This window comes from Caretta caretta, chromosome 8, assembly GCF_965140235.1.
Source record: "Caretta caretta isolate rCarCar2 chromosome 8, rCarCar1.hap1, whole genome shotgun sequence".
Taxonomy (NCBI): Eukaryota; Metazoa; Chordata; order Testudines; family Cheloniidae; genus Caretta; species Caretta caretta.
In genome coordinates this window covers 6,398,219-6,410,324 of record NC_134213.1, presented here as the reverse complement: position 1 = coordinate 6,410,324, position 12,106 = coordinate 6,398,219, and the positions used below count along the sequence as shown (strand labels likewise).

General features: G+C 49.9%; 1 protein-coding gene across 1 annotated transcript; it reads right to left on the bottom strand.

The window, feature by feature from the left end:
* Positions 1-1,057: 1,057 nt before the first annotated feature.
* Positions 1,058-8,932, bottom strand: LOC125641701 (melatonin receptor type 1A-like). Its single transcript, XM_048862021.2, has 2 exons — positions 7,773-8,932; positions 1,058-4,241 (listed from the first exon to the last, which is right to left on the bottom strand). Exons 1-2 carry the CDS (start codon positions 7,954-7,956, stop codon positions 3,457-3,459), a joined length of 969 nt encoding a protein of 322 aa, XP_048717978.1. The 5' UTR covers positions 7,957-8,932; the 3' UTR covers positions 1,058-3,456.
* Positions 8,933-12,106: the final 3,174 nt, after the last annotated feature.

The window sequence follows — 12,106 nt, the reverse complement described above, 5'->3', positions numbered from 1 at the left end:
GTTAACTAGAATGAGATGTAAACCTGATGGCCTGAGTGACTGGGGATCATTAGAGAGCCCATAATGCTCTTTGGATTGTCCTAGCTGGCTCAATCTCTGGAATTATATTTTGGCTGCAGATTCCTTGGCCACAGTAGTCTCTTGTATCTCGTGCCCCACATCTCTGGGTAGCGATGCTGCACACTGTTACAGGTGGCTGCGTTACAGTGACAGGTGGAGCGATCCCTATGCATCGTTCATGCATCAGTTTTTAAAGTGCTTTGGGTTCCTCCTGGCTGAAAGGGTCACCATGAATAAAAGATTAGCATTGTTCATTCTCCTTTTGGCTTGTTTGAGCCTTCCCATCAGGGTCTGAGGAACCATGGCACAAAGCACGCAAAGCCAGCTGAAATAAAGTGCACAAACATTGTTATTTTTAGCACAAATTAGAGGTTTCTGTGCTAAATGGAAGGCACAATAATCTCCAGGAGCTCGGTCAAACCGGTGTCCCCACCAAGAAATGAATGGCTGTGTCCACGTGGGAATCCGTCGCACAGGGTAACATTTCTATTGCACTCAGGTGTTTCTAATGGAGCTGATTAGAACTAGTCAGAGAAAAGGGTATTTTTCAGAGAGGGGGGTTGTGGGAAATTTGGTGAGTTTTTTTTCCTTTGGTCAAAAACTCAAAACCCGTAGAGTTTTGGTTTTCAACCAAGATCTTTTTGCATTTTTGATGATATGTCAAAATTTTCTATGGAAAGCAGAGACTTCTCTGAAAGCATGAATGTTCTGTCAACACCCCAATGCTCTGTCAAAACAGCTGGGATGGAAAACTCTTGGCCAGACCTAGAGCAGATGATGACACTGCTGCCTTTTGTTTGTTTCCCTGCGTGTGCATGGCCTCTGAGTTCTGTAGTAAGGTGCACGGCCGTGAGGCTATAGTTCAAAGACATTCCCCAGCAGTTCATCATAATGTTATGGTGGCGTAGAGCAATTCTGGGGTCTGTACGACTTAAATCTCTTAAATCTTTCTTGTTGCCTTTCTAGTGCTGTTGCAACAAAGATTCTGTAACCACAATTCAGGAAACATCATTTTTATTTGGGGGCAGGGAGAGCAAATGGGAGATTTCATACCTGTTGTAAGACTAGTTATCCCTTTGCTCTTTCCGAGCAACAGATGAAGTGCAGGTGAATCAGATCTGATTGAATCTACAGTAAAGCTTTTTCACTTGGATATTTGTGTTCTTTTTGGAACCCAGGTGAAAATAAACTCATTAAACCAATGACTGCATCTGGGGAAAAACACTGATTTTTTTTTTCTCTTTCATGCCTATCAAGGAAGACAAGATGTTTTTAATCAAGGTAGGGGTGTGTACACACACACACAGGTGTGTTTGTTGCATTGAAAGTTGCATTGAAAGTGAATGGGACTTACACTTATAAGTAATTTAGGCTCATTTGAAAATCCCACCCATAATACATTACAGACATACTCACACTTGTAAACTTGCATTTAAAACAGTGATACTCAGACCTCAGTGGTTCAGGAGTCAAATTGGTGATCAACATTACCCAAAAGAGCCGTGGTCGTGTGAAATCATTATTTCATTTACTATACAGTCATATTTAAACAGTGCAGTGGGAAATATTTCGTTTATATATATAATAACATATATATTATTCTCACAGCAAAATGACTGACCAAGTAGTAGTATTTTATAAACTACAATTGGTTAATAACATAGTAAAAGCCTCCTGATTGGTTAATAATTAAATCACACAATACTTTAATAGCATGTGCTGCAAAGAGCCTCAGGAAACCCATTAAAGAGCCACTTGTGGCTCATGAGCCTCAGTCTGAGTATCGCTGATTTAAAACATATTTTCATGTCTTCCTTGATGGCTGTGCACAAAAGCAGATTTATGCTTTACATGCCGGGGTAACCAGAGCAGAAGATCTCCAGGGATCAAAGGAAAATTGCATGCAAAATTTGTTCTGTGGTGCCACACCCCATTGCACACTGGAACTTGTTACATATGCAAGTAAGACAAGTGGATAATTTCCTTACTGCTGGTCAGACTTGTTGAAAACCTAACCATCTTGACTCTGTCTTCCTTATTCCCTTCTCCTCAGTCCCACAATCTGTTAAATTCAAGCCCAGTGAACCGTTGCCATTTGGGGCCACTGGGGACAAAGGCCCAGATCCTCCACTGAAATCAATGGAAGTTAGAATCCTAAATACCTTAAGGATCTGGGCCCAACTCCCTTTCCTCTAGTCCAAAATATCTCTTGAATTAAACACCAAACGAGAGAAAAATTGGCTTCTTTCCTATAAGCTCCTCTCAGCATGGGAAACAGTATTCACACTTGTGCTCTAAATATCTTGTCAAGAGCCTCCAGGTCTGGTCTCATTTAAAGGTAATATGCTCTCTTTGAGCCGCTGGCATTTGCAGAGGACTTGTCATTGTGGATTATCTTCTGACTTAGATTCAGCCTCATTGTGGTGGTTTCCCCTTCCCATTGTGATGGTTTTTCATCAGAGGAGCATCAAGTCACACTGATGATTGTCTTCTTCTGAAGTGGATTCAGTTTTCTGGTGATGGGTTTTCCTTCCTGAACGGTTCACCCTTGGCTCCAAAGAGAAGGGAAAGGGTTCACCACCTCAGCTCATTCAAGGGAATCGCATGACTTACCAAATGCTACCATTTTTGTGTATATTCACGTAAGGTGGGGCTTTCAGAGGCACCTGTCTCCTTTGGGAGCTTCTGGAAAATCCCACCATTCAATAAAAATATTGAATTCCCTTTGGCTGAGTTTACACCCCTTTCTGCTTTCACTCTGGGGTAACCTTGTGGCCAGTGCAAGTTTGCTGGCAGGCGTATTAGCAGGAACAGCAAATAGTCCGTAAATACTGGAGAATACTTCGGGAAGACAGATTCCCAAGACATAGAGGTGAGTGTTCACACAGAAAACTTCAGTGCTGGGACTTATGCTCATCCAATCGTGGAACAGTAACTATTCCATGGGTCCAAATGAAACCAGTTGAATTTTGGTGTCCAACACTCAGCTAGCTGTTCACAAACATTCTTGAGATACACAGAATTAGTTGATGAATAATGGAGAAGTTAGAGAAAATGGTGAAATGTTTGTGGATAGTTCACTGAATAAATTTACTAGGAATCACTTGGCTCTAGCTGTTTCCAGGATACATATCTGACTGAGGCTGGGGAGACTATGCCAGGGCAAGTAAGCAAGGAGGGTCTGTTTTCAAAGCTCATTGCATTCCAAAGAGGATCCTATGTTGCAGAACAGGGTGGGCTGCATTGTTCTTGTTGCAGACAGCTTATATATGGAGTTGTGTCCTCTGCTGACCTCTCGCTGTTTTGGCTGCACTCTTTGCACTTCACTTAAAAGTGGAGCAGGGGATAAGTGTGAATATGGTAAAACCTCCTCCCTTCTGGCTCAGCCCATGGGTGCTAGTCTCCATCAGTCCTGTAAGCCAGTTGCAATGCAGTCAGTATGATTCTCTTGTACTCTTTCCTAAAGTTCTGGTTCATCACCCCGTAAACCACAGCGTTCAGACAGCTGTTGAAGTAGGCCATGAAGTAGCTGGCCGTGAAGAGCCACTCGGGTATCAAGGAACCCAGTGTGGGCTTGACCGCCACCACGAAGCCGATGAAGTTTAACGGTGCCCAGCACACAGCAAAGAGCACGAAGACCACAAACATGGTCAGGAAGTTCCAGAAATCATGGGGCTTGATTTTGGGCTGTGTCTCCGGCTTCACCCTGCGCCGCACCTGGAGGACCAGCAGCCAGATCCGCAGGTAGCAGTAGCTGACGATGGTGATGGGTAGGAAGAAATGGATGACCACCACGGAGATGGTGTAAAGGGCGCTGACGGACTGGGCGAAAGTGCAGGAGTACACTCGCGGGTCGTACTGCAGGGACTCCACAAAGAAGTTTGGCACGATGGCCAGCAAGGTGAGTGCCCAAACCAGCCCCACGTAGCACACGGTGTTGGTGCCCGAGAAGAGCGTGTCGTACTTCAGGCTGTGGCAGATGTAATAGTAGCGGTTAATGGCGATGCCCGTGATGTTGAAGACGGAGCCGATAACGCTGATGCCCATCAGAAAGCCGCTGGCCTGGCAGTGGAGGTACCCCATCACCCAGCCGCCATGAACAATAGCCATCAGGACCAGGGGATAAGGGTAAAAAGCCACAAGTAAGTCTGCAATGGCCAAGCTCACCACGAAGGCATTGCCTGGGAAAGGTAACACCAAAAAAAAAAAAAAACCAGTTAGACCCTATGGTCGGAATGCAGCAGCAACAGCCAGGAAAACGCCTTCTCCTTGCTAAACAAATCAGCTTCCTGCGCCTACTCCAAATTACACCTGCTTGCCGTACTGTCTTTCTACTTCTCTTTGCACGGTAGCGATGGCTCTGGGAGCTGGATTCTGTTCTGGCTCGTGCATCATCTACGGAGTAGCTTAACTTACTATCACTTTAACTACTATGACTGCTTTTCCTTTCATCGCTACCTCATACCCACACCCCTGTTTGTCTGTTCATCCCCTGGTTGCATCTTGTCACAATCCTAGATTTTTAGCTCCCTGGGGCAGACACTGTCTTTTTATTCATTTTATACGGGGCTGTGATTGCCTTTAGGAGCAATTTAGCCTTTAGCCACAATTGAAATAACATTGACCATCCATCTAATATATTATCTTCATATGCCCTTGGGAGACAGGGCAGTGCTATTAGTACAGATGAGCTAATGGCTAGATTTTTTTTCTAAAGTGAAACCCACTTGTGAAAATTGGGCTGTGAGTGACTTGCCCAAAATCTCACAGAATGTCAGTGGCAGAGCCAGGCATCGAACCCGGCTCCTCTGTGGTGTCAGGCCCTAATCACTGGGTTGCAGAATCTCCTGAGCTGCACTTCTATCACTTGGACAAGGAAAGCCAAATGGGTGCTTTGCAGTTCATTGGTCCACAATAGTGTGCTTGCTCTCTGCTGGGCTGATTTGGGAATTAAAGCCCCAAAGGGGATAATGCTGCCCACAGCTATCTGTACCTCCTCTTCCGCAAGAGGACTCCCGAGCCATCGGCAGTGGCTTTTCACGCAAGGGTCTTTCTTCTTCCTCACCGTGACAGGAGAGAGGTGGGTTTTTTCCTCTCTTTGGAGCAGCTCTAGGGAAATGGCACACTGGGTGGGGTAGAGAATTCGGTGGTAGGTGAAAGGCATAGCCCAGCTGCATGGAAAGTGCAGGACCCCACTCAGATGGAACTGTGTGATGGAAGAGGCAGAGAGCTTACAACACTGACTTTTGTGTGAACACCCTCCCTACGGGGAATGAATTCCTGCCTGCAATAAACCAAATTCCTACCGGGAGGGGCCCTGTCACAGGTCATTCTCCCCTCTTCCCCCTCCATCCCCTCCCACACTTCCCCCTCCCTACTTTATTCTGTACCCATCCTGACCCCTATACTGCTTGCAGTAAAAGAAAAGAGCAGGCAAGGGGTTTAAATCACTGCTCTCCCTGGAGACAATACAGCTGAGACGTGTTCTTCTGGGTGGCACTTGCAGCCGAAGCCAAAGCAGATGGTAACCACTCAGTTTAATGCAATGGGTCCATTCAAGCTGGCTGCACTAAAAGTTGCCCTAGCCATGGCTCCGCTCCAGCAGGGACGTGGAACCGGCCATTCCATGCATGGGGGGTTAGTTATACGCAGGTGCTTGAGATGGGCTCTGGATTTTGACACGGGGGAGCCTGTTAAAGTCAGTCCTACTGGGATGACAGATTTGGTTCTGGCTTTGTGCTTTTCAACGTGCGTTGACATTTCTCGGCTCTGTAGGATCAGATTGATCCTGGTGTTAGATTGCACCAGTCACACCTGGGCTACCCCCAGCCACTGACTTCCAGTTTGGTTCGTCAGCGACAGTCTAGGTAGCATAAATGAAGCAGCGGTTAGATGCGCCCCAGTACGGGACAGGGACACACACCTATCAAAGTTATTTCTCTGCTCTCCCAGCTCCTCCTGCCTTTCGGCTTTTCCCTGCAGTGAAGTCCGAATGCTGGGAAGCAGGGGATCAAACCCCAAACGCAGCCTGGAACCCAACCCTGGCCATTATGGACCTACCTCTGGCAGGCCTGAGAGCCCTCCACGCTTGTATACCTAGTCATGCCAATGAAGTCCAGTTGTATTGGAGCATAGCATTGCTACCCCTCCCATTGCAAAGACTGATGTCCTAAGGGTTCCATTGTCACTGCATGGCGAGGGAGAGAACCCATTCAAAGATAAGGAGGTTACAACTAGAAATGTAGGAGTGTCTAACAGTTACGGAACAGGGCTAGGCATCAGGATGCCTGGGTTCCATTCCTGGCTTTGTCTTTTAGACCTGAGCTTTCAGAGGTACGCTGACTTCAGGTCATTCAATTCTGGGGAGAAAGACAGCCTGCTTTGAAGAGGCATGGAATTTGCCTGGCTCCCACTGATGCCACTTGGGATTCTTGGACGCTCAGCATCACTGAAAATCAGGCCCCATTTGTCTCCACGTAGACACCCAAAGCTGGTGGACACCCTTGACAATATAAGCCTCCAGCTTTCTGCCTCAGTTTCCCCCCTTACAATAATTTCCTAGTGGTGCTGAGAGTCAGATTTAGTGTAAAATGCTTCAGGATCCAATGCTGCAGAAATGCAAAGTGTTGTTACATGAAGTGACGGATGGGCTTTTCCAGAGATGCAGGCTAATTATTACTGACCAAGACCTTGGCTTGTAACCTGGGTTTATTCTAGGCAAGAGAAGACAGAAAACTTTCTACCTATGTGGGGCTTGTAAGCAGAGCGTGAGGTCAGCAAAATTCTCCACTTCATTGCAGCAGAAACAACCTAACCTGGAGAGTTACTGGTAACTTTCTTAGTGCATAAAGAGGGATAAAAACCAAAACACCCTGATTTATTAAATGCCAGCTAAAGTGTAGCTGTTCCCAGAATCAGGCGGTGCAAATGGAAAATAGCTGTTTTCCCCTGTGTGAAGGCTGGAACAATTCTTACCATTCATTTTGTGTCCTATTCTACCCATGCACTTACAAAATCATCTGCGAGGCTAGGAGGGGGGAAGCTTTAGGTCCTCCAAACCTCTTAATTGAGCTAAGAATCTAAATCCCACAAGGAGCTTGACCAGAGTTCCCCCAGAGAGGGTGCTGATGAGCATTGAAGCCAGCTGGTGGAATCTGGGTCAAGATTTTCAGAAGTGATGAGTGATTTGGGATGTTTCAGTTTTTGGGGTGCCCCAGCTGAGACTCCTTAAAAAGGGCTTTCAGAAAGCACTGAGTACCCACCCTCTGAAAAATTGGGCCCTTTTTTAGGGTGTCCCAAGTTGAGCAGCCAAAATCACTAGTCCCTTGGCTGAGATTGTAAATAAATGAGTGCAATGTATCTCGGGCATGGAAGCCAGGGTCAGTATGGACAACGGAATTTCCCCCCCTCCCCATGCTTTGATAGCCTGTTTTACTAGCCTTGCCAACACCAGGCTCTCTGCAACGACTAGAAATTTGCCTTGAATCCCGACTGTGCTGGGTGGGAGAAGTTTACACACACAGATGGATGGACAGACAGACACACACAAGGACGGACCCACAGACACAAAGGTGGATTCTGCTAGCACTGGTGTGTCACTGCACTAGCAGGGCAGGAGGCTGGCTTACTGCTCCTGAGCCCCGCGGAGAGAGGCAGAGCTGCTCCTGGGGAGCCTGGAGAGCGAAGCCCCCCCGTCCCAGCAAGGCCATTACCTGCTTTTCTCAGGTTCTTGTTCTTGAAGACAGAGATGATCACCAGGAGGTTGCCCAGGATGTCCACAGCGATGGTGACGATGAGGATGACAGCCAGCGTGATCACCACCCAGGTGGGGTAGAGACCATCCTCCCTTCCCAAGCCAGCAGACAGGTTCTTCAGCAGAGAACCTTCCTCCTCCATCCTCGGTCATCTAACCTGCCTCCCAGGGCACAGCAGAGTCCTCGGCCAGTCGGGACTAGCAGGTTCCAGTGGCCCTGAGCCAAGAGGTCAGGGCTCAAGGAAGGCAAGGGTCAGTGCTCCTCTCAAAGCACCAGGAGAGGCGCATGGGCCCCTCCCGGAGAGGTTCTTTGGAAGTTTGGCTCGCTCCCCCCCTCTGGCGTGGCAGGGTCTCGCCTTTGTCCCTGTCCGGGGGCCTTGCGGGGAGGTGGGATTCCCCAGCCGATCACCGCTTCGGGCACCCGCGTCTCTCCTACCGGCGCTGTGGCTGCTCCGCGGGGCGCCCTTTCCAAAGCCCCGTGCCTGGGGGACGGACGGGGGCCGCTCCCCACACGGGTCAAGTGGCCCCTGGGGCGCTGGTTGGGGAAGTCCCCCTCCCGCGGGCAGCGCTAGGAGCCGGGGGGGGGGAGGGGGGGGGAGAGCAGGCGAGCTCCCGGCTCAGCGCAGCCAGCCCCTTGCCGGGGGCGCTCCCTTCCCGGTGCCGCGCTCTGGGTGCCAAGCGCCGGGCTCCGGGGACCTCTCCAGCCCCGTTGATGCTCTTCCCACCTCGTTCATCCCGTCGGCTCCATTCAGCCCCGTCCCTGGGCTCCCTCGGCAGCCGGCGCTCCGCGCTGTCCCGTGCTCTCCTCGGGAAAAGTTCCCCTTGGCGGGGAGAAACTTTGCAGCCTGCGGCAGAACCGGACACCCCGGCGGAGCCGTGCGCCAGGCTGCCCGTGCGCCGCGCGTCCCCCGGGGTCCCGGCGGGCTGAGCCCTGCCGCTGCCCTGCGCCTTCCAGTCCCCCTGTCGCCTGCTTGGTCACGGTCTCCTCCTTGCCCTTGGCCCCTCCCAGCCCCCCTGACCTGCAGCTCTGGGCCAGGAGAGCCCCGTGTCCCCCCGAAGCAGCTCCCGAGGCGCAGTCTCCGCACTGCGCCGGCTCCTTCGCGCATTTATAGGCTAACCGGCCCTTGGTGCGCTGCTCGCTCCTGGTCAGGGGCTGTTAACTCCTCCCTGCCCGGGGCGGAGAGCAGCGGCGCACTGAACGCCCGCGGCTGCTCAGACCAGCGTTATCCAAGCTCTGGATGCGCGCAGGTGAGGAACGGGTCCGTCTGGTGCGAGGGGAAGGCAAGGAGCCCTGCAGGCAGCTGGTCACAGTCACTCAACCCCTTACAGCGAGGCTAGCTGTGCCCCCTGTCCGAGCCGGTACAATGAGCCCACTAGCAAAGGGAGTCACCGTGAACAATGTCTGAAGTGGGACCTCAATTCTGCCTCTGTTTTGGCCACTTGGTAATAGCCCCAGCATTGTGGCCTTGGTCGCTGTGGGAAGCCCTGCTCCAGGTATTCCCAGTTTGTTCTCCCACAGGTTTCTCTCTCTCTGTGCTCTTGCAGCCAGGGGGAGGCCACCCAGGGCAAACCTCACAGAGCAAACTGCCAAAGCAGCACCCAGGAGCAGCATCCAGTGTTCTCCATCCTACAGGTGCCAGGCGGGGACTCCTGGAGAGGACGGTGTGGTCATGGCATGCTGCTCCTCTGAGGGGGGTGGTCAGCTGTATGAGCCACTTTCCACTTGGTCTCGGGGCCCGGCTACAGCGGGATGCTCAGGAAAGTTAGGGGAAACCAACCCAAGGTGCATGGTCAAGGCACATTTGTTAACTTCCTCCCCCCACAGCAGTGGTGTGTTGTCTGCGTATGCAACACATGGCCCAGGACCGGCTCTGTCTGCAGGATGATTCCCTCCAGCCCCCAGGCGTGTGCCCGGAGGATGCCATTTTCTAAGACAACACGGCCTCCTCCACACAGCATGCAGCGTAAGTGCAAGGTCTCGCCTCGTGGAGGAGGCCATTTTGCATGCAAGTGTAGCATTGCATGCCTGGCGAAACACCTCATGGCTCGCCATTGCCCCCCAGTGCAGATGCTTTCAGGAGTGAAGTGGCCTTCACTCACTGGAGAGTAAGTTACAGTGAACTGAGAACATCCACCCAGGGTTTAAGGGGCCTTAATTCATGTGCGTTGCCTTCACATCAGTAGTTGATTTGCCTCCACTTTCCTGAGTGTCCCCTCCCCATGTCGGTTTGTCCTCTGTGCTCTTCCAGCAGGAGTAGCTCTCAGAAGAGGTGAGGAGAGGCATTACCTTCCGTCTTTCACTAGGCACAAAGCGCTGAGTGTTAGTTTGAGGGCAGCAGGTTTTAGTTTGAGTGACAGGCTTTGCCATCCAGGGCTCAGTTTTCATAGAATCATAGGACTGGAAGGGACCTCAAGAGGTCTAGTCCAGTCACCTGCACTCATGGCAGGACTAAGTATTATCAAGACCATCCCTGACAGGTGTTTGTCCAACCTGCTCTTAAAAATCTCCAATGGTGGAGATTCCACAACCTCCCGAGGACAGTTAGGAAGTTTGCTGCAATTTAAGCATATTGATTTTTGTCCTATCCTGAGAGGTTAACAAGAACAATTTACCTACCTCCTCCTTGTACCAGCCTTTTATATATTTGAAAGCTGTTACCATGTCCCCTCTCTGTCTTCTCTTCTCCAGACTAAACAAACCCAATTTTTTCAATCTTCCCTCGCAGGTCATGTCTTCTAGACTTTTAATCATTTTTGTTGCTCTTCTCTGGACTGTCTCCAGTTTGTCCACATCTTTCCTGAAATGTGGCACCCAGAACTGGACACAATACTCCAGTTGAGGCCTAATCAATGTGGAGTAGAGCGGATGAATTACTTCTTGTGTCTTGCTTACAACAGTCCTGCTAATACATCCCGGAATGATGTTCGCTTTTTTTTTTGCATGAGCGTTACACTGTTGACTCATGTTTGACTTGTGATCCACTCTGACCCCCAGATCGCTTTCCGCAGCACTCCTTCCTAGGCAGTCATGTCCCATTTTGTGTGTGTGCAACTGATTGTTCCTTCCTAAGTGGAGTACTTGGCATTTGTCCTTATTGAATTTCATCCTATTTACTTCAGACCATTTCTCCAGTTTTGTCCAGATCATTTTGAATTTTAATCCTGTCCTTCTCCAAAGCACTTGCAACCCCTCCCAGCTTGGTATCATCTTCAAAGTGTACTCTGTATGCCATTATCTAAATCACTGATGAAGATATTGAACAGAACTGGACCCAGAACAGATCCCTGCGGGATTCCACTCGTTATGCCCTTCCAGCTTGACTGTGAACCACTGATAACTACTCTCTGGGAGCAGTTTTCCAATCAGTTATGCACACACAGCCCTTTGGTAAAACTCAACAGCTTGAGACCATTTTCATAGATTCATAGATTCATAGATATTTAGGCCAGAAGGGACCATTATGATCATCTAGTCTGACCTCCTGCACAATGCAGGCCACAGAATTTCACCCACCACTCCTAAAAAAGACCTCACATCTATATCTGTGCTATTGAAGTCCCCAAATTGTAGTTTGAAGACCTCAAGGAGCAGAGAATCCTCCAGCAAGTGACCCGTGCCCCATGCTACAGAGGAAGGCGAAAAACCTCCAGGGCCTTCCAATCTGCCCTGGAGGAAAATTTTGAATGGCATCATATCAATAGTTTGATATATAGTAATGATTGGATGAGTCAGACCTCATTGAGATTGACAGCTGCTGTGAATCCACACTTCAATTAACATAACTAAGGATAAATTAATCACAAGCCCTAATCTGAGACAAAAGGAGTTTGGGAGTGAGTAGCTGGAGAGTGCTACGATATGTGAGCCATGCATGGGGGGAAAGTAATCCAAGTATTTGGGTGGAAATTAGACACATGGCTGCTTCCTGGGAGAGGAGAGGTATCAGGGGGCAGAGGAGAGGGGAATAGGAGGCGGAGGGCTTGGGCCTGCAGTGAGGGGACAGGGTTATGGGAAGGGGGATAAATGGCAATGACTAGTACAGGGGAGGGGAGAGGGATTTTTGGGGGTTCAGGTGAGGGAGTGGAGAGGTGGGACACAGGGAAGGGGTGAGTGGCAGAGTAACTGGGGGAGAGTAGGGGCAGGGGCATCTCTCAGCCCCATGTTCTCCCCTCCCATGTGTGTGCCCAGATCTGGGGGGCTCTTGCCCCTCAGGGATATTTTGAGCTCACTTCCCTGTCCCACTCCTAGGGGCTGGGATATGGGCCCCCTTACCCTTCTGGGGCTGTCTGAGC